At 46.2% G+C, this 22,992-nt stretch overlaps 1 protein-coding gene across 7 annotated transcripts in view; it reads right to left on the bottom strand.

Annotated features, from left to right (window-relative positions):
• Window positions 1-22,992, bottom strand: part of epha5 (EPH receptor A5) — a 313,137-nt gene that overhangs the window by 80,548 nt on the left and 209,597 nt on the right. For all 7 annotated transcript variants that reach the window (XR_004411473.1, XM_033018418.1, XM_033018421.1 and 4 more), the window contains exon 6: window positions 1,989-2,113. Coding sequence is in view for 6 of the 7 variants with exons in the window: in XM_033018418.1 (XP_032874309.1) it covers window positions 1,989-2,113 (125 nt within the window). In the remaining variant the exon portion in view is untranslated. The remainder of the gene's footprint in view (window positions 1-1,988; window positions 2,114-22,992) is intronic.

Below are 22,992 nucleotides of genomic sequence, written 5' to 3'. Positions count from 1 at the left end.
TGGAGTCTCTCCAGGGCCTACACATCCTTCCTCAATTATGGTGCCCAAGTTTGCTCACAATATTCTCTCTGTTCTCTCTTCAATATTCACTGTTAGTTCATCCCTGTAGTCTAGAAATCAGGTCACAGAGCGATGCTTTCTTCAGCTTATCCACGGGAATATCAATATTGCATTGAGAAGGGGTACTGGGTTGGAAGACGTATTCCAATATGGAACTAGCTTCTTCCTATCCTGAAATGTCCTGTTGTGGATGAGTCATTTCCCACACCAGACATGCATTAAAAATGCTGTCAATCCCACTGCAATCCTTGTCTTGAGTCCAATTTGTGAAATTATTCAGTAAAACACAAGATGCTGGAGTAACTTGCTAATTCAGGCAATTCTGCAGTTCCTTGTTTCTACTAGGGAGGCTCGGTGGTGCTGCGGTAGAGTTGCTTCCTTGCAGCACCAGAGACCTGGGCTCGACCCTGACTATGGGTGCTGTCTTTACGGAGTTTGTACGTTTAGTTTAGTTTCGTTTATTTCAGAGATACAGCGCGGAAACAGGCCCTTTGGCCCACCGAGTCCACACCGACCAGCGATCCCCGCACATTAACACTATCCTGCACACACTAGGGACAATTTACACATACACCAAGCCAATTAACCTACAAACCTGTATGTCTTTGGAGTGTGGGAGGAAACCGAAGATCTCAGAGAAAACTCACACAGTCACTGGAGGAATGTACAAACTCCGTACAGACAACACCTGTAGTCGGGATCGAACCCGGGTCTCCGGCACTGTAAGGCAGCAACTCTACCGCTGCGCCACCGTGCCGCCCTGTGATCTGCGTGGGCTTTCCCCGTCTGCTCCGGTTTCCTCTCACACTCCAAAGACGTACAGGTTTGTAGGTTAATTGGCGTTGGTAATGATTGTAGATTGTCCCTGAAGGCACCGAAGGTCAGAATCAACACCCTGGTCTCTGTCGCTCTGTAGCTGCAGTTCTACTAGCTGTGCCAGTGTGCTGCTTGGAACACTGTGCATCTCTTCCCCCTCTCCATCCTTTCAGTCCCAGCCTCAAGCCTTCTGCCTCAATGCCTCACTTCAATCCGCTCAGCACCTGCTTCCTCTTCCCCTTCCTCCCGTTACTACTTCCAATCATTTTGCCGGCCCTGCTCGATGTCTTCCACTCTTCCACTCTTGGCCTCAATCTTCAACCTCGCCCCTAAGATGAAGCCTGAGGCTTCAAGCCTGCATGGTGAGGACAAGCCGGGAGTTGTTGATCGCAGCTTCCTGCAGCTGGAATGCCAGGAGTTACTGCAGGAGATAGACACAAAGTGCCGGAGTAACACAGCATCTATGGAGAAAATGGATCGGTGACGTTTCGGGTGGTGATCCTTCTTCAGACTGATTGTAGAGGTGCGGGGATGGGGGAGCAGGAAAAGACCAGGACAAATCAGGGCCAGCATCAGATGACCTCAGGCTGGGAGGTTCACTGATAGGCAGTTTGTTAGCTCGGGACAGTACGATCCTAAGAGGGAAACATCGTTAAGAACTGTGGAACGGGTTCACCGACGTGCAGTGTTGGAAGGGGGACAAGGGAGGGGGGAGAAGAGGTGAGGGGGCGGGGAGTGTTTGTGGAAGTTACATAAATTAGTGAATGCAACTTGGATACCGCTGGGGATCGTCAGCTACCCAAGCATTACTGCAGATCCATCATACAGTTGCAAGAAATGGAAAATCTCGTAATCATCGTCAACCTATTCCTCGATTGATATCAGAATCAACGTCTGCACTTGCGGACTAATCAGCTTACTGCTCCACTTGTGAACCACTAATTCAACGCCAATGATTGTCGATCACTGGACCGAGAACCAGCGGTTATTAATCGACTGCAAATTGACCCAAGCACTTATTGGAAAATCCATACCAACATTGGTCAGTGGAAGCCACAGCCGGCGTGGAACAGAAGTGAGCAACAGGGTTAGTTTCAGGCTTCCAACTTTACCTTTTCAAAGTACTTGATCTCGTACTCCAGGATGATGCCGTTGGGTCGGTTCGGCTCTTGCCACATCAAGGAGATGCTATTTTTGGCGATCCTCTTCTTCTTGACGACACTGATGGGTGAAGGGGCTGCAAAAGACAACAACAAAAGTACATTACTGGTCCACTATCGAGACCAAATAACACAAACCCATCCTTCCCGATTGTTTCAGTTCATCATCATCCCTCCTCCCCTGAACAGCACAGTAGATCACAGTAGATGATGAAGAGAGGATGGAGATAATACTGTGAGCAAATTTGGGCACCATATCTGAGGAAGGATGTGCTGGCTCTGGAGAGGGTCCAGAGAAGGTTTACAAGAATGATCCCAGGAATGAGCGGGTTAACATATGATGAGTGTTTGTCGGCACTGGGCCTGTACTCGCTAGAGATTAGAAGAATGAGGAGGGGACCTCATTGAAACATCCAGAATAGTGAAAGGCTTGGATAGAGTGGATGTGGAGAGGATGTTTCCACTAGTGGGAGCGTCGAGGACTAGAGGTCACAGCCTCAGAATTAAAGGACGTTCTTTTAGGAAGGAGATGAGGAGGAATTTCTTTAGTCAGAGGGTGGTGAATCTGTGGAATTCTTTGCCACAGAAGGCAGTGGAGTCCAAGTCAGTGGATATATTTAAGGCAGAGGTAGATAGATTCTTGATTAGTACAGGTGTCAGAGGTTTTGGGGTGGGGTGGAAGATTGCAACCTTCACGTGGTCCGCCCTGTTTTGACGAATGCAATCAACCCGGCGTGCACAATCAAATAAGATCAAATAAAACCAGTTGTTCTACAACTTTAGGCTGTGCACGCCATACGCAAGAAGAAGAAGGTTATGGGGAGAAGGCAGGAGAATGGGGTTAGGAGGGCGAGATAGATCAGCCATGATAGAATGGTGGAATAGACTTGATGGGCCGAATGGTTTAATTTTACTCCCATCACTTATGACCTTATGTAGTGTGTATTCTGATGGGATGTCTCTGCCTGTTACGGCAACTGCTCTGCTCTTGACCGCCTGAACCTACAGAAAGTGGTGAACACAGCCAAGTCCAACACTGACCCATCACTTCTTCCCAGCCAGTCCATCTCCAAGGCGTCGTGCATCAGTTACGCTGGAAGTATCATCATAGATGCCTTAAGCAGCATAGATTCATGAGCACGTTGCCAGGACTAGACGTCTGAGCTATAGGGAGAGGTTGAGCAGGCTGAGACTCTATTCCATGGAGCGCAGGAGGATGAGGGGTGATCTTATAGAGGGGTGATCCATGAGAGGAATAGATCTGGTAGATTCACAGAGTCTCTTGCCCAGAGTAGGGGAATCGAGGACCAGAGGACATAGGTTTATGGTGAAGGGGAAAGGATTTAATAGGAATCTGAGGGGTAACATTTTGGGTGGTAAAGGGTGGTGGGTGTATGGTACAGGCTGCCAGAGGAGGTAGTTGAGGCTGGGACTATCCCAACATTTAAGAAACAGTTAGACAGGTACATGGATAGGACAGGTTTGGAGGGATATGGACCAAACATGGGAAGGTGGGACTCGTGTAGCTGGGACATGTTGGCTGGTGTGGGCAAGTTGGGCCAAAGGGCCTGTTTCCACACTGTTTCACTCTATAAATCTATGACTCTGTGTATGCCTTCCTTGTTTCAACATTCTCCTTTTCTCTTTTTTCTCTTTGACAGGAGCTTTAAACTTTGGATGCCCAGACATTGGCAATAAAAACAGAGTTGTTGCCTTAAAGCGCCAGAGACCTGGGTTCGATCCTGACTACGGGTATTATCTACATCCTCCCTGTGACAGCGTGGGATTTCACCGGGTGCTCCAGTTTCCTCCCACGTTCCAAAGACGTGCAAGTTTGTATTTTAATTGGCTTTGGTAAAAAATAAATCCTAGTGTGTAGGATAATGTTAGTGTATGGGGTGGACCGAAAGGCCTGTTTCCACACTGTATCTCTAAATGTAAGAACAGCTTCATCCCCTCCACTATCAGGCTCCCAAACCGTTCACCTCATTCACAACCAATTCATGGAGGCGCTGCCACATAATCTTACTCTTAAGTCATTGTTTATTCAGTTAGTTTTTGGTCTAGTTTTAGGTCTACAGCATGGTAAAGGGCACTTCAGCCCACCAAGTCTGCACTAGGGTTGCCAACTGTCCCATATTGACCAGGACATCCTGTATATTGGGCAACATTGGTTTGTCCTGTATGAAGTGCCGCGTCTGGCCCCACCTCACCCGTCCTGATGACGTGTAGCTCGTGGAGTGCAGCAGCAGCGCCTCGCCCGTGGCCCCGTCGGCCAGTAGTCTGGTCAGCTGTCCGACCTTCGGACCTTCGCTTACCGCCGACACCACCACCACCCCACCTTCTCATGGCTGATGATCTGTTCATGAGTTGGATGGGGTGCCGGACCTTGCGTGCGACGTCGCGCGGACCGGGCCAAAACTCCTCAGCTGGCCCGCCGGCTGGGCTTTTAACTACCTAGGCCACCACACCTCCTCACGCGCCATGCACACTATGCACGCATCACGTGAGTGTCACGACGCACGCACGCGCGTCGTGATGCGTAAATGATGTTGTGTAAATGATGCTCAAATGACGCTCAAGTGGGAGAGGCCCTTAACTGTGTGATTTGCATGTGTTGGGTGCGCTGAATAAGCCCAGCAATACCAATAGATTGAATATTAAGACTAGTCGGACAGGATAGGACTAGTTGGACTAGCACGACAGACGAATAGGACAGGTTTGGAGGGATATGGACCAAATGTGGGCAGGTGGGTCCAGTGTAGCTGGGATATGTTGGCCAGTGTAGGCAAGTTGGGCTGAAGGGCCTGTTTCCATGCTGTATCACTCTATGACTCTAGCAAGATGTACAACCTCAGTATTGTTAGAGTACACCGTACACAGTAAGATGGAGGTGGGGTTGCCAACTATCCCGTATTAGCCGGGACATCCTGTACATTGGGCTAAATTGGTTTGTCCCGTATGGGATTTGACTGCTGCTACTTGGGTCTAGGGGACTGTCGGGTCAGAGCGCCGCGTCCGGCCCCACCTCACCCGTCCCGACATAGTGCAGCCAATGGAGTTTTGCAGCAGCGTCTCGCCCGTGGCCCCGTCCGTCGGCAGCCTGGCCAGCTGTCCGACCTGTTGATGGTGGTCGTTGTCAGAGAGTGCAGCCTTCCCACGCAAAGACTCTCAGCTTAATATCTTGCATGGTGATCACTGTAATGTTACTGTAGTTAACAACTGGCCTTATGGTCATAGTCGTAGAATCATAGAGTCTTACAGTGTGGAAACAGGCCCTTCGGCCCAACTTGCCACCACTGGCCAACATGTCCCATCTACACGAGCCCCACCTGCCCATATCCCTCTAAACCTGTCCTATCCATGTACAAGTCTAATGTTTCTTAAACGTTGCAATACTACTTGTCTCAACTACTTCCTCCGGCAGCTCGTTCCATACACCCATCATCCTTTGTGTGAAAAAGTTACCTCTCAAGTTCCTATTAAATCGATCTCCCCTCACCTTAAACCTATGTCGTCTGATTCTCAATTTCCCTACTCTGGGCAAGAGACCAGATCACTAATATTTATTGTGTGGAGGCAGCACTGCTATTTAATGTCAATTCCAAATACAACAGAGGGAAGACCATTGAGTCTTGCCTTGCAATGATTCTCGTCACAATGTTCGTTACATATTGGGAGGTGGAAATGGTATAAAGTATCACGAGCGGCACGGTGGCGCAGCGGTAGAATTACTGCCTTACAACGCTTGCAGCGCCAGAGACCCGGGTTCGATCCTGACCTACGGGTGCTATCTGTAGGAGTCTAGAACCAGGGGCTACAGTTTAAGAATAAGGGGTAAGCCATCTAGAACGGAGATGAGGAAACACTTTTTCTCACAGAGAGTTGTGAGTCTGTGGAATTCTCTGCCTCAGAGGGCGGTGGAGGCCGGTTCTCTGGATACTTTCAAGAGAGAGTTAGATAGGGCTCTTAAAGATAGCGGAGTCAGGGGATATGGGGAGAAGGCAGGAACGGGGTACTGATTGGGTATGATCAGCCATGATCACATTGAATGGTGGTGCTGGCTCGAAGGGCCGAATGACCTCCTCCTGCACCTATTGTCTATTGTCTATCTGTATGGAGCGTGACCGCATGGGTTTCCTCCAGGATCTTCGGTTTCCTCCAACACTCCAAAGACGGACAGGTTTGTCGGTTAATTGGCTTGATATAAATATAAATTGTCCCTAGTGTGTGCAGGGTATTGTTAATATGCGGGGATCACTAGTCGGTGCAGACTCAAAGGGCCGAAGGGCCTGTTTCCTCGTTGTATCTCTAAACTAAACTAAACTAAACTAAACTAAACTAAAGTAAACAAAACAAAGTCTTTGGAAAAACAGGTAAGGAAGGACGTTTAGCACTTGTGGACCAGCTGGCCAAAGAGAAAGGAAACTGTGCTGCTCAAGTCTCTTAAAAAGAACTAATTAGAGTTTCAACTGCAACTGCGTTTTCACATCAATAGCGTCTGTTGACTACTTACAATTAGCAGCCAGAGACTTCCAACAGAATGATGTGCTTGAAGCTATTTTAGTTCTAACATTGTGTACCTACTAAATGAACATAGTCACACAAGGGGACGTGGTGTAGTGTTGCTCGCAATGTTTCACAGTGGCAGGTGCTTTGCCGTGTAACGCACCATTTTATGATATCAGAAATGTGTGCATCAGTCCTGGCAAATATATCATGACCATGCATTGATAGGTTTGGGCAGCATGCCTGAATTAAAATTGTCCAATTTCATGCTTGATTGGGAAGTAATGGGAGCCAGGGCTGGGGGTTAATAGGATGTTGGGTGGCTGTCTGGAAATATTCATTTGGTTGGGACAAGGAAGATCTGCCATCTGGGACTTGGAACACACCACTGTGTTCCCCTGGAATCATAAAACCGGGAGACAATGTGTCGGAGACCGGGACGTTGTTTTGCTTCACTTTATCGCTGCTAAAACAGCAGCCGAGCACGCCTTGAAAGTCCCACAAACATCACAGTCTTCAATTGCACGAGCCCCAGACATGTGTTGTTAGGATCCTCGGTAGACACAAAATGCTGGAGTAACTCAGCAGGACAGGCAGCATCGCTGGAGAGAAGGAATGGGTGACGTTTCGGATCGAGACCCTTCTTCAGACTGAATAAAGAATGGGTGACGTTTCTGGTCGAGACCCTTCTTCAGACTGAAGAAGGAATGGGTGACGTTTCGGGTCGAGACCCTTCTTCGGTCTGAAGAAGGGTCTCGACCTGAAACATCGCCCATTCCTCTCCGGAGATGCTGCCTGTCCCCCTGAGTTACTCCAGCATTTTGAGTCTACCTTCCATTTAAATCAGCATCTGCAGTTCTTTCCTGCACATTTTGTTAGGATTCTCTATTTGTTAACACTCTGCTACATTTCTTTCAACTTAACAGTCGCCGGCAGTCACCTGAAAAATTGCCTAAGTGGGACAGGCCCATGAGAATGGAGATGAGGAGGAATTTATTTAGTCAGAGGGTGGTGAATCTGTGGATTTCATGTTCGCAGACGGCTGTGGAGGCCAAGTTAGTGGATATTTTTAAGGTAGAGACAGAAAGATTCTTCATGAGTACAGGTGTCAGGGGTTATGGGGTGAAGGCAGGAGAATGGGGTTAAGAGGGAGAGATGGATCAGCCATGATTGAATGGTGGAGTAGACTTGATGGGCCGAATGGCCCAATTCTGCTCCGAGAACTGATGATCTTATGAACTTGTGAGAGCAGCGTAGCTGCACAGCTTAACTCCAGGCCATCAGCTACACCAGCCGCCTGGGCAAGTATTTATTTAATGGCGTCTTCACACCACTTTGACGGGTTCATGGGGTCAGCGTAATATGAAGTACTGAAGCTTTTAATGGATTTGTATTTAATTAACTGGCTCAGAAAATGACCAGGTGGCCAAAAGTTCACAGGAAAGCTGCAGCTTGATAATACCAGCGAGGCTAGTGGTTCATAACTGAGACTGATGCACATTCCCCCCGCATCACAATTCCTAATTATGTGGAAGACTATTAATTATCTGGAGTAACACTTGACAAGACATTTTTTCATTCTCCCTGCAAAAATCACCAGCATGCCAGGGAAGGGCGCATATGGACATGTATCTGGCAGTTCAGCTGATCCAAATAAAGTCGCGGCAGAATGGGTGGCCACGATGGCGCAGCGGTAGAGTTGCTACCGTAAGGAGCTGTCCCACTGCGGCGATCAAATCCGCCAGCTCAGACGAGTTTGCCCTTGCCTTATACTCGCAGCATGGTCGACACGAGGTCCTGGGAGGTCTTTGTAACTCTCCTTCATGCTCGAGAGTAGTCCCCGCGTACTCGAGGCCTCAGCTAGGTCGCTGCGATATTTTCAACATGCTGAAAAATGCCCGCGAGTAAAAAAAGGGCGCCATGGGAAATAAATCGATATTTGTTTACTCATAGGTTTAGACGAAGTAGGTCGGCATGCTATCCTAGGCAATCGAAGGCAATCGAAAGCAATCGAAGGTAATCAAAGGTAAAACTCGTTGAGAAGAAAAAAGTAAGTAAACCGACCGGTAATGTTAAATGCCCGTTAAACTTTATTAAACGTTGTCTGGCTTCTTACAAGGCAACCCTCCCTCTCCGACGGCCCTCCACACTCCCCGACAGCTTCCTCGTTCCTCAACGGCCTACCTCATTTTATCTCTGTTTGATTTGTTGTCAGCTTCTCCGAGCTAACAATGATCTATTCTACATTTTCCTTGATCTCCACCCCCATTGTCTCGTTTTCACGCCTTACACTTCCTCATCTCTGCATCTCCCTCTCCCCTGATGCTCAGCCTGAAGAAGGGTCTCGAACCTAAACATCACCTATTTCTTCTCTCCGGAGATGCTGCCCATCCCGCTGAGTTACTCCAGCATGTTGTGTCTATCACTCCTCAACGGTTGCTCGCGGGTCCATCCTCGCTCTGGCGGCTCAGACCCTGTGGACATCCATGGCGGGCAAGCCACGCCTACCGGGCGGGTTGCATTGAACATAGTCTATGTATAGAATCATTTTAACCCAAGATCATTGCTGATCACTCTGTACATGTATATATATCCTCTTTATTCTGCAAGTGGCAAGACAAGTAGAGAGAGTGGTAAAGAAAGCATATGGTATGCTTCCCCTCATATGTTGGGGTACTGACTATAAGAGTGCGGAAGTCGCGATGCAGCTTTGTAGGGTTTTGGTTTGGTTGCATTTGGAGTATTGTGTGCAGTTCTGGTCGACTCATTACAGGAAGGATGTGGAGGCATTGGCGAGGGTGTAGAAGAGGTTTACCAAAATTGATGATAGACACAAAATGCTGGAGTAACTCGGCAGGACAAGCAGCATCTCTGGAGAGAAGGAATGGGTGACGTTTCAGGTCGAGACCCTTCTTCTGACTGATTAGTGGGTATGTGCAGTAAAAGAGGTTGGAAAGACTAGGATCGTTTTCTACGGAATGCCAAAGATTGAGTGGAGACCTGATAGAAGTATGTTAAATTATGAGAAGCATGAACAGGATAGACAGTCAGAACCTTTGTTCCAGGGAGGAAATATCACAGACTGGAGGGCATAGTTTAAAGTGAGATGGGCCAAGATTAAAGAGGATGTGCAGGGTAAGATTTTACACTGAGGGTGATGGGTGCCTAGCATGCGCTGCCGGGGGTGGTGGTGGAAGCAGATACGATATGGCCATTCAAGAAATAGGCACATAGATATGCAGGGAATGATGAGTTGAGTTTAGTTTATTGTCACATGTACCGAGGTACAGAGCTACCGTACTGGTACAGCACCAGTTCCATCCTGACTATGGGTGCTGTCTGTACGGAGTTTGTACGTTCTCCCTGTGACCTGCATAACCATATAACCATATAACAATTACAGCACGGAAACAGGCCATCTCGGCCCTACAAGTCCGTGCCGAACAATTATTTTCCCTTAGTCCCACCTGCCTGCACTCATACCATAACCCTCCATTCCCTTCTCATCCATATGCCTATCCAATTTATTTTTAAATTATACCAACGAACCTGCCTCCACCACTTCCACTGGAAGCTCATTCCACACCGCTACCACTCTCTGAGTAAAGAAGTTCCCTCTCATGTTACCCCTAAACTTCTGTCCCTTAATTCTGAAGTCATGTCCTCTTGTTTGAATCTTCCCTATTCTCAAAGGGAAAAGCTTGTCCACATCAACTCTGTCTATCCCTCTCATCATTTTAAAGACCTCTATCAAGTCCCCCCTTAACCTTCTGCGCTCCAGAGAATAAAGACTTAACTTATTCAACCTTTCTCTGTAACTTAGTTGTTGAAACCCAGGCAACGTTTTCTCCGAGATCTTCAGTTTCCTCCCACACTCCAAAGACATACAGGTATGTAGGTTAATTGGCTTGGTGTAAATGTATAAATGTAAACATTGTCCCGAGTGTGTGTAGGGCTAGTATTCATGTGTGGGGATCGCTGGTCAGTGTGGACTCGGTGGGCCGAAGGGCCTGTTTCCACGCGGTATCTCAAAACTAAACAAAAATTCAATTGACATCACTAAAACCAGGTTATATGTTTATTAACACAGGGCTGATCAGAGGACCTCTCCTCAAATTGAGCGTATGACGGAACTGGGCCTGTACTCGCTGGAGTTTGGAAGGATGAGGGAGGGAACCTCTTTGAAACTTATCAAACAGTGAAAGGTGTGGATAGAGTACATGTGCAGAGGATGTTTCCAGTTGTGGGAGAGTCTAGGACTAGAGGTCACAGCCACAGAATAAAAGGACATTCCTATAGAAAGGAGAAGAGGAGGGATTTCTCAGAGGGTGGTGAATCTGTGGAATTCTTTGCCACAGACGCCTGTGGAGGCCAAGTCAGTGGGCATTTTTAAGGCAGAGTTAGATTCTTGATTAGTATGGGTGCCATCGGTTTCGGGTCAGCACCCTTCTTCGAACTGATCGATCTAAAGAAGGATACCCACCGAAGCATGGTCTGTCCATTCCCTCCACAGATGCTGCCTGACCAGCTGAGTTCCTCCACATGTTTATTTTTGTGCAAGTGAATAAATTCCTTATTTTAATGGACACAAAATGCTGGAGTAACTCAGCGGGACAGGCAGCATCTCTGGATAGAGGGAATGGATGACATTGAAGATCGAGACCCTTTCGATTCCTTTTACACCAAAGAGATGGATCTTTGGTGTAAACGAGCATCTGCAGTTCTTTCCTACACATTACTTCTTTTTCCAGTTAATAAAACTAATTTTAATCGATTGCCTTTCCTTGCAGTGTTTTTTTAAATGTTTATCAGGTCAATATTTGCCTATTTTAATACATGGTGAAAGACACATACATTTTTACCTGCTAATAAACAGACTTCTAACTACATTTTTGTCTAAATAGCCATTTCCTATGGAAATAATTTATCTCTTAATCACCAGGAGATTTTGTTGTCTGCTGCTTGTGAATGGAACTTAGGATATTTTTTAATCACCGTGAATTTCATTATACAATTCAACGTTTTCCTTCAACAGGAACAACCATGTCCTTCAACAACAGCTGTTTCAAAGAAACAAACACAAGTGAACACTTGGTGCTCAAGAGTTCCTTTAGCCGGTGTGGGAAATATTCTAACCAGCGCAGAACAGCCTGCCTTCATGGTAAAGTAATTATGGGCTCATAAACACGCACACCGCCCCCCCCCCCCCCCACCCCCCCACACACACAAATACCACACACACACTAACACACACCCCACACACACACCTCACACATAAACATACACACACACACACACCCCACACACACATACATTAACACACACACCCCACACACACACCACACACACATACATTAACACACACACCCCACACACACACCACACACACATACATTAACACACACACACCCCACACACAAACACACACACCCCACACACGCCACACACACACTCACACACACTCACACACACACACCGCACACACACCCCCACACATGTACGTACACCCACACACGCACACACCCCACACACAGACACACACGCACACGCACACAAACACGCACACGCACACATGCCACGCACACACATGCGCACACACCCGCACACACACCCCGAACACACAGACACGCACACAAACACGCACACAAGCACACACATGCCACGCACACACATGCGCACACTCCCGCACACACACACACAAACTCTGCTTTGCAGGGTGTGCTAGCTTTAGACAGGGTACTTACATTCAGTCAGAATATCACAAATGTTTCCTCTAGTGGGAGAGTCCAGGACTAGATGTCATAGCCTCAGAATGAAAAGACGTTCTTTTAGGAAGGAATTTCTAAAACGTTCTTTTAGGAAGGAGAGGCTGGTGAATCTGTGGAATTCTTTGCCATAGAAGGCTGTGGAGGCCTTGTCAGTGGATATTTTTACGGCAGAGATAGATAGATTCTTGATTAGTACGGGTGTCAGTGGTTATGGGGGGAAGGCAGGTGAATGGGGTTAGGAGGGAGAGATCAGCCATGATTGAATGGTGGAGTAGACTTGATGGGCTGACTGGCCTGATTCTACTCCTATCATTTTTGAAACTGCTACTCGCTGGAATCCATTTATAAACACCAAAGGTTTGATAAAACGGCAATTTTTGTGACGTGGACATGTTGTGAACGGATAACAAGAGAGATCTGCATGGGCTTTTGAAAGGCAAGGTTTGCGATAATCAGGATAGCAACTCCTCTCACAGCTGATTAATAAGTGACGCACAACTAATTTGGACTAAGGTTTCTTTACCAGGCATTTATTAATTGCATCTTGGACAAAGATGGTACAGCTCCAATTGGCCCCCGCTTCACTGTGGTAGAAGCTTGAGATAATTGGAGATTCCACGATAGTTCAAAACAATTTTGTATGGTCAGGATTTCAAGAAATATGGAGCCAGGCTTCAGATGTTGATGGTAGACACAAGATGATGGAGTAACTCAGCGGGTGAGGCAGCATCTATGGAGAGAAGGAATGGGTGACGTTTCGGGTCGAGACTCTTCTTCAGACTTCAGCAGTTGGTCTGGTGCACCCATGATCCACTATGTTCCGTTATGGAGTACACCCTTGTGGTCATTCAATTGGTTTGATTAATTCAGTTACCTCACGTGTACCGAGGAACAGTGAAATGCTTTTGCTTGCATGCTATCCGCGTCTTTTGGCGTGTGGGAGGAAACCGGAGCACCCGGAGAAAACCCATGCCGTCACAGGGAGAACATACAAACTGCGTACAGACAGCACCCGTAGTCAGGGTCGAACCCGGGTCTATGGCACTGTAAGGCAACAACTCCACCGCTGTGCCACCGTGCCACATTTTATAACAATTTGCAATAATTTGGCAGTTTGCAATTCAAGGTGATAGGATAGGAGTGCACGGATAGGGAAGAGGGCGAAGATTGAACCGGTGGGGACTAAAGCAAGACGCACTCTGGAAGTGTACCTTCTACGGGAAAGGCAGGTGCCAGTACTTACAAGGCTCATTTACATGACAAACAGAGTCAATGCTACTCCCCCTACTTTATGATAATCATTAGGATAAAGTGCCCCGCAATCTTTACAAATTGTAGGCACTCCACGAACAGTGTGTGAGTCTGGCAGAGTCCACTGCCAGGGACCCACTCATGCTATTCATCAGTCAGCCTTAGGGGGCAGCAAAGAGCCATTTGCAGTTACTTGTTGAAACAATACGATACAATACGATCCAATTTGATACAATACGATACAATTTGATACAATACGATACGATAGAACTTAATTTATCCACAGGAGGGAAATTGATCTGTCAACAGTCATAAAACCCAAAATACATGAAACATGAAATTAAAGTGAGGAGTGGAAAGTCCAAGATTGGGGATGTGCAAAGATGATGGGGAAGAAGTCAGTTCCTGAGTTTGACCTTCAGCCTGAAGGAGGGGCGAAAGTGGAGAGAAAGCAGGAATGGGGTACTGATTTTGGATGATCAGCCATGATCATATTGAATGGCGGAGCTGGCTCAAAGGGCCGAATGGCCTACTCCTGCACCTATTTTCTATGTTTCGATGATGAATGTTTGAAAAAGGAATAAACAGCTCACAGAAGCTATCTTTGGTTTAAACCAGCATCTGCAGTTCCTTCCTACGCATTATCCGTTTTTTTGCCTCCCCCAGGAGATCACGAGGTTCTTGGGGTGGAGAGGGGTGATAGCGGTATAAAGGGGAGGGTAGTGTCTTGTGTTCTGTGTCTTGTGTCTACTGTTTGTGGGTAAGTGTGTCTGTTTAGTGTTCAGCCATGAGCAAATGGTGGTGCGGGCTCGACGGACCTGGTGGTCTACTCTCGCACCTACTTTCTATGTTTCTATGTTTCTAATATTCATGCCGCTGGAGTGTAAGCTGCTCAAGCGAATTATGAGGTGTTATTCCTCCAATTTGCGTTTGTTCTCACTTTCACACCGGAGGAGGCCCAAGACAGAAAGGTCAGTGTGGGAATGGGAATTAAAGCTTATGGCAAAACAACTGGTTAGGAGAAGAGAGATTACATGGTAGCTAATTCTTGTGATCTAAAGCTCTGTGCCTGGGTTGGATCATGGAAGCTACACAGCTCATTCACAGTGTTGGCTCGGGGATAATGATCTGAAAAGCTGGGGTCTGCTCTGTAATAGCGTGTGGTTGTGTGTAACTGTTTCTGTCAGGGCGGGGGTAGTAGTGGCAGCACCTTCACTTCTGCGGCAGGAGTCAGGGTGTTCACAGTTGAAAATATCAAAACATCCTCGATCTGCTCCAATGTTATTAGTTTGAAAGCTAGAGAATTAAGACAAAAATTGGTCTCCAACCACATTCATACCGTGTTGATAAGCCACTTAATTCCAACTTTTAGTTTAGCGATACAGCACTGAAACAGGCCGTTCAGCCCAATGAGTCCTTGCCGACCATCAATCACCCGTGCACGAGTTCTGTCCTACACACTAGGGACAATTTACAGAAGCCAATTAACCTGTACATCTTTGAACTAGGGCAACACAATAGTGCACAGTTGAGTTGCTACCTGACAAAGACCCGGGTTCGATCCCGACTACAGGTGCTGTCTGTCTGTATGGAGTTTTCATGTTCTCCCTATGACCACGTGGGCTTCCATCGGGTGCTCCGGTTTCCTCTCACGCTCCAAAGACGTGCAGGTTTGTATGCAAATTTGCTTCAGTAAAATTGTTAATTGTCCCTAGTGTGTAGGATAGCCACTATAATAGCCATTTAAACCCTTTACAACTCCCCCTCTAAAGTTACCTTGGATGGAGAAAAGCTTATATATTTTCAATGAAAACTGAAGTGATTGAGTACAAACCTCCACTTGGTTCCAGCTTTCCTATTACAGCAAAACAAAAATGAAAGCGTAGACCAATATTACTAAACACAGACACAAAGTGCTGGAGTAACTCAGCGCGTCAGGCAGCATCTCTGGAGAACATGGATAGGTGACGTTTCATAGTGTGCTGGAGTAACTCAGCGCATCAGGCAGCTGGAGAACATGGATAGGTAACGGAATGGGTCGGAACTCTTCTTCAGAATCCTTCTTCAGAGAGGTTCTGAGCTGAAACACCACCTATCCGTGTTCTCCAGAGATGGTGCCTGACCCACTGAGTTATTCCAGCATTTTGTGTCTTTCTTTGGCATAAACCAGCATCTGTAGCCCCTTGTTATTACCAATGCTACTAAAGTCTTAGCCTGGTCAACCTTTAAGATGTAATACTTTTATACCTAAAATGCTTTTATAGCAACTTTCTCAACTTGCTCTTTCAGGGGTTTTGTGCACGCTCACTGCTAGATCTCTCTGTTCTTGTACCTGCGATAACAAAGTACCATTTAGTTCATATTCGCACTTTAATTTTACTTGCTTTATTTAGCATTAGTCTGGCAACATCTTCTGTCAATCAGTATCATTGTTTTCCATCATTCACAGTGACCTCATTTGCAGACTCTGAAACTATACACCACGCTACCAAGTTCAGGCTAATATGCTCGGGACATGCCTAAGCAGGTTAGGGCTTTAATTCTTGGGGCACAGGAGAGTGAGGGATGATCTTACCCCTCACATATGATGAGCGTTTGTCGGCACTGGGCCTGTACTCGCTGGGGTTTAGAAAATTAGGGGGGGACCTCATTGAAATGTATTGAATAGTGAAAGGCTTGGATAGAGTGGATGTGGAGAGCATGTTTTTACTCGTTTGGAGAGTCTAGAACTAGAGTTATATTAAAGGACGTTCCTTTAGGAAGGAGATGAGGAGGAATTAATTTTGTCAGGGGGTGGTGAATCCGTGGAATTCTTTGCCGCAGAAGGCTGTGGAGGCCAAGTCAATAGACAATAGACAATAGATGCAGGAGTAGGCCATTTGGCCCTTCGAGCCAGCACCGCCATTCAATGTGATCATGGCTGATCATCCACAATCAGTACCTCCTTCCTGCCTTCTACCCATATCCCCTGACTCCGCTATTTTTAAGAGCCCTATCTAGCTCTCTCTTGAAAGCATCCAGAGAACCTGCCTCCACCGCCCTCCACCACCAGAGAATTCCACAGACTCACCACTCTCTGTGAGAAAAAGTGTTTCCACGTCTCTGTTCTAAATGGCTTACTCCTTATTCTTAAAATGTGGCCCCTGGTTCTGGACTCCCCCAACATCGGGAACATGTTTCCTGCCTCTAATGTGTCCAAGCCCTTAACAATCTTACATGTTTCAATGAGATATCCTCTTATCCTTTTAAACTCCAGAGTGAGTACAAGCCCAGCTGCTTCATTCTCTCAGTATATGATAGTCCCGCCATCCCCGGAATAGGTCAATGGGTATTTTTAAGGCATAGGTTTGTGAGAGAGGAAACATTTAATAGGATCCTGAGAAACAATTTTTTCACTCAGAGGATGGTGGGTATATGGAACGAGCTGCCAGATGAGGTAAACGAGGCAGGTACTATATAACAGCATTTAAAAGACACTTCAACAGATATATGGATAAAAATGTTTGGAATATGGACCATATGGGACAATTGGGAATAGCTCAGATGGAGAACCTCGAACAACATGGGTGAGTTGGACCGAAGAGCCTGTTTTCATGCTGTTGGTCATTTTTGCATCCACAACATCTTGTTCCATCAACGCCATGGGTAGTTTCTCAATCAAATCTATTCTGAGGTGCTTTTATATATTTCCATGATGCATTTTGACAATTCTTTTCCACTTATGAAGGTTAACCAATGCCATACACTTCATCTCCCCAGGTAAACGTTGCCAGTATTACAATTATTTGCACCAGTGACAAAGGCTAAAATAGCAACTGACAACGTGATTTACAAAAAGAATGTTACAGCACATTTTAAATGCTATTCTTCCAGGACAGCAAACATATTGCATCAAAACATATAATTACTGTACAAGAGTATATTAAGGGCACTGTGGCGCTGTGGTAGTGTTGCTGCCTTGCAGCACCAGAGACCTGGGTTCGATCCTGAGTACAGATGCTGACTGTACGGAGTTTGTACGTTCTCCCCGTCACCTGCGTGGGTTTTCTCCGAGATCTTCAGTTTCCTCCCACACTCCAAAGACGTACAGGTTTGCAGGTTAATTGGCTTGGTGTAAATGTAAATTGTCCCTAGTTTGTGTAGGATAGTGTTAATGTGTGGGGATCGCTGGTCGTTACGGACTCGGTGGGCCGAAGAGCCTGTTTCTGCACTGTATCTCTACACTAAACTAAACTAATATACTGTTTCTAGGTCAATTTGGTGGTGGGGTCCCACAACATAAGAGTCAAACGACCCAGGCCCCAGTCCCAGCACTTTTGAATGAGTTTTATCCCCCTCCCCTATCTGCAGAGTCCCCCGATTATTTCCTTTACAAGCAATACCACTCAACCTGCTTCCCTGATCCAACTGGCGGTCCCATTGTTAGTGATCAGCTTCGGGAGCTCCAACCGCGGGAGCCTCGATCGCCCCGATCATGGGAGAAAAGGAGGAAGAAGGTAAAAGTTATTTGCCTTCCATCACAGTGGGGAATGTGAGGTAGCCGAAAAACAAGATGGACGTGCTTCCTGCGCTGGTGAGGACTCGGGAGTGCCGTGAGTGCAGTGATCTCGGCGTTTGCAGGGACATGGCTCCATGAGGTCATCCCGGAGTCTGGTGCGAGTGTGGGCGGCTTTCTGACTGTTCGGGCGGACAGAGATTGCAGAGAGAGTGACAGCGGTCAGTACAACTCTGGTCACATCACGGTGTGTGTGTGGTCCGGACATTGAACTGATGGCTGTGAGTCTCCGCTTATGCTGTGTGCCCTGGGGATTCTCACACGCCGCTGTGGTGGCTGTTTATGTTTAATCTTTATGTAGTTTTGTATCTTGTTGCTTTTTTGTATGACTGCATGGTAAATCAAATTTCACTGCACCTCAGTACACGTGACAATAAAGGGTCATCGAACCCTTGAACACAGGCAGGGAGTTTTAGATCACAGGAATTAGCTACAATGTAATCTCTCACCTAACCAGTAGTTCTGCCATAAGCTCCCATTCCCACACTGACCTTTCTGTCCTGGGCCTCCTCCACTGTCAGAGTGAGGCCAAGCACAAATTGGAGGAACAGCACCTCATATATTGTATGGGCAGCTTACACCCCAGTGGTATAAATATTGAGTAGGAATGAACTGCAGATACTGGTTTAATCTGAAGATAGACACAAAACGCTGGTGTAACTCAGCGGGTCAGACAGCATCTCTGGAGAAAAGGAATAGGTGACGTTTTGGGTCGAGACCCTTCTTGATTCTGTGTTACTCCAGCTTTTTGTGTCTACCTTCAGCCTGAATATTGATTTCTCCAACTTCCACTAACCCTTACATCCCCTCACTCCCCGTCTCTCCCCCACCCTAGTCGTTGCACTAGTTTCACTGCCATCCTGTTGAGTTGCACTTTTGTGTAACTCATTATCACCTTCCCCACAGCCAACAATGGACCATTGTAGGCTCTACATTTCCTTGATCATTGTTGCTTTTTGCATTTCTTTCATTCATTTGTTTTATGTACCTTCTACACCTCTCGCTTCCCTCTCCTCTGACTCTCAGTCTGGAGAAGGGTCTCGACCAGAAGCGTCACCTAATCCTTTTCTCCAGAGGTGCTGCCTGACCCACTGAGTTACTCCAGCATTTTGTGTGTCTCTTTGCTCTAATTCCACGTTCTCTGATTATCAACTGTATTCCCAGTGGAAACATCTCCTCTCCGCTAACTCTTGTTGCATTTCTAGGATAACTCATCAATTAAGCACTCATTCTGGCCTGTAGCCAACGGGAACTCACCAGAGGAATACAAATTACAAAGGTACACAAGAAAGCTGGAGAAACTCAGCGGGTGCAGCAGCATCTATGGAGCGAAGGAAATAGGCAACGTTTCGGGCCGAAACCCTTCTTCAGACTGATAGGGGGTCCTCCTTTTTCCTTCCTTCACCCCGCCACCCCCTATCAATCTGAAGAAGGGTTTCGGCCCGAAACGTTGCCTATTTCCTTCGCTCCATAGATGCTGCTGCACCCGCTGAGTTTCTCCAGCTTTTTTGTGTACCTTTGTAATTTGTATTCCTCTGGTGAGTTCCCATTGGCTACATAAAACATAAAAAGAACTAAGGCATTTGGTCAATCCAGTTGGTTTCTCGGTTAAATATTCAACGTATAGACAAGTTTCTTACGGGCAAGTCTTTGCAGTTTCATTGAAGATGATATAGTCCCTTTAATGTAGACAAAAATGCTGCAGAAACTCAGCGGGTGAGGCAGCATCTATGGAGCTGAAGAAGTGTCTCGACCCGAAACGTCACCTATTCCTTCTCTCCATAGATGCTGCCTCACCCGCAGAGTTTCTCCAGCATTTTTGTCTACCTTCGATTTTTCCACCATCTGCATTTTACATTAAAGGGACTATGTTTAAGAAAGAACATAGTCCCTTTAATGTAAAATGCACACTGCAAGGAAAGATCAATTCCAACATATTATTAAGACCATGCTTAACAGTGTAGGAAGGAACTGCAGATGCTGGTTTAAACCGAAGATAGACACAAAAAGCTGGAGTAACTATTCGAGACAGGCAACATCTCTGGAGAGACTGAAGGGTCACGACCCGAAACATCACTCATTCCATCTCTCCAGAGAGGCTGCCTGTCCCGCTGAGATACTCCAGCTTTTTCTGTCTATCTTTCATGCTGAACAGTATTGTGTGGCCTTATATCTAGAGTCATTCTAATTTAAGATGCTGGACTTCTGCCGGAGGAGCCAAAATGGTGCATTTGAGGTCAGGCTGACATTTCTGTGCCATGGAACTGTGCCACATGGATCCAAGATACCAGGCAAGAATGCCCATCTTGACTCACAGAATAAAAGCTATCAGCATGGGACATCCGATGCTTGGGTAAGTGACTGGAATCTCCTACAATGGGGCACAGTCTCTTGTTTACTTACTTCTCGCTTGCCCCTTCTTTCTCTCCCTTCCATTCTCCTCTCTCAACATATTCAAGAGTCAAGAGAGTGTTTTATTGTCATATGTCCCAGGTAGAACAATAAAATTCTTACTTGCAGCAGCACAATAGAATATGTAAACATAGTACACTGTAAACAATTTTATAAACGAGAGAGAGAGAAAAGTTCAGTGTGTGTATATATACACATACTCACAAATATACATATATACAGATCATACTATATATATATCTACACACACACACACACACACACACACACACACACACACACACACACACACACACACACACACACACACACACACACACACACACACACACACAAAAAATAAATAAACATTAATAGTGCAATAATAACAATAATAGTCTATATAGTCCCGAGCTTATTTGAGGTTGTGGTGTTTAATAGCCTGATGGTTGTAGGGAAGAAGCTGTTCCTGAACCTGGACGTTACAGTTTTCAGACTCCTGTACCTTCTTCCCGATGGTAGGGGTGAATGAGTGTGTGGCCAGGTTGGTGTGGGTTTCTGATGATGCTGGATGCCTTTTAGAGACAGCGACTCCGGTAAATCCCTTCGATGGTGGGGGAGGTCAGAACCCGTGATGGACTGGGCAGAGTTCACCACTTTTTGCAGTCTTCTTCGCAACATATTTCTGATTTTGCACAGGTATCTTTGATTCTGGAACTTAACCAAGTCTTACAAACTGTGGCGTACCTGCCAATAGTGCCCTTTGCAAGACGAATGGTTTCATGGTACTGATTTAACCTTACTTTCACGATACAAGATAGATAACAAGAATTCATGTGCACCGTAAAGGTTACCAGTTTTCAGTTTGGAGCTGACGAAAATAAATAATGATGCAATAGGAACTTTCCTTTCCCATTCTACATTAATTCTGATCCCTGAAGTGATTGTTCATCCGTAATAGCACAAGCATCACTTGTTATGCATTTAGATGGCACTGTGATGGGAAATTTCAATACAACAGTATCACAAACTTCACCTGATGCAGTGGTGTCACAGAGCTTACAGGAATTGGGAACACTTCTTACCTACTGGCCTTTTGTATCTATTCTCAGTCATGATAGGTGATATAACTCGTGAGCTAGGGCATCAACTAGGGCACCTGTTAGAACTGCCACCTCACAGCGTCAGAGACACAGGTTCGATTCTGCCCTCGGGTGCTGCCTGTACAGAGTTTGCATGTTCTCCCTGTGACCGCGTGGATTTCCGGATTCCTCCCACATCCCAAAGACGTGCTGATTTGTAAGTTTAATTGGCCACTGTAAAATTGCCCCCAAGTGTGTTGGAGTGGATGAAAGATAGAGCCAGCACGAAGGGGTGATCGATAGTCGGCATGGGCTCGGTGAGACCAAGGGTCTGTTTCCATGCTGCATCTCTAAACTAAACTTAACTAAACCAAACGATACAGGAAGAAACTGAAGTAATACTTCAAGCCGTTCATCAGAGATACAGATTGAAAATTACACCTGATCATTGAGCTGAAAGGTTAAGTCTTTTTCTTTTCCCAGCTGTTATCAGGCAGCTGAACCACCCGACTGCAACCAGAGAGCAGTCCTGAATTACTATTGAATTACGAGTCTGAAGAAGGGTTTCGGCCCGAAACGTCGCCTATTTCCTTCGCTCCATAGATGCTGCTGCACCCGCTGAGTTTCCCCAGCAATTTTGTGTACCTTTACTATTGATCTATCCTTGATCAGACCTCGCTGGCTTTACCTTGCACTAAATGTTATTCCCTTATCGTGCATCTGTACACTGTGAATGGCTCGATTGTAATCGTGTATTGTCTTTCCGCTGACTGGTTAGTACGCAACAAAAGCTTTTGGTACACGTGACAATAAACTGCGGGGTTGAAAGTGACCTGGAGCAGGGCCTTACATCGCCCGGCACGGCTTTAAATGGCCGCGGACTTGCTAGCGCCCGCCGGGGGCTTTGACTTTGACATCGGGAGAAGAATGGAGAGCAGGGGAGAGACAAGACTTTGCCTTCCATCACATTGAGGAGGAGATTCATTGTGATGGATGTTTGTGTAAATTGTGTTGGTGTGTGTCTTGGTTCTTTTCTTGTATGACTGCAGAAACCAAATTTCGTTTGAACCTCATGTGAGGTTCAAATGACAAATAAATGGTATTGTATTGTATTGTATTGTATTGTATTGTATTGTAAACTAAACTAAAACTGAAACTGCCATGGTGGCCACAGAGATTTTGCTAGCATTTTCAGGTTTTATTTCAAATTTCCAGCATACGTTATATTTTGCACTTACTCTCCCATTGAGCCAGCATAGTTGAATAACTCCTCCAGTGCACTAACATTTAATGACTGTAACCACGTACCACTCCGTCCTGATCGTATTGCTCCAGGGGATTTTTATTCCTGTGATTCTTGGCATACTTGACTGTTTGGTGAACTACTTCCTTGCAATACA

This window comes from Amblyraja radiata, chromosome 3, assembly GCF_010909765.2.
Source record: "Amblyraja radiata isolate CabotCenter1 chromosome 3, sAmbRad1.1.pri, whole genome shotgun sequence".
Classification (NCBI taxonomy): Eukaryota; Metazoa; Chordata; class Chondrichthyes; order Rajiformes; family Rajidae; genus Amblyraja; species Amblyraja radiata.
The sequence above is the reverse complement of the archived record's forward strand: the minus strand, read 5'-3'. Positions and strand labels throughout refer to the sequence as shown.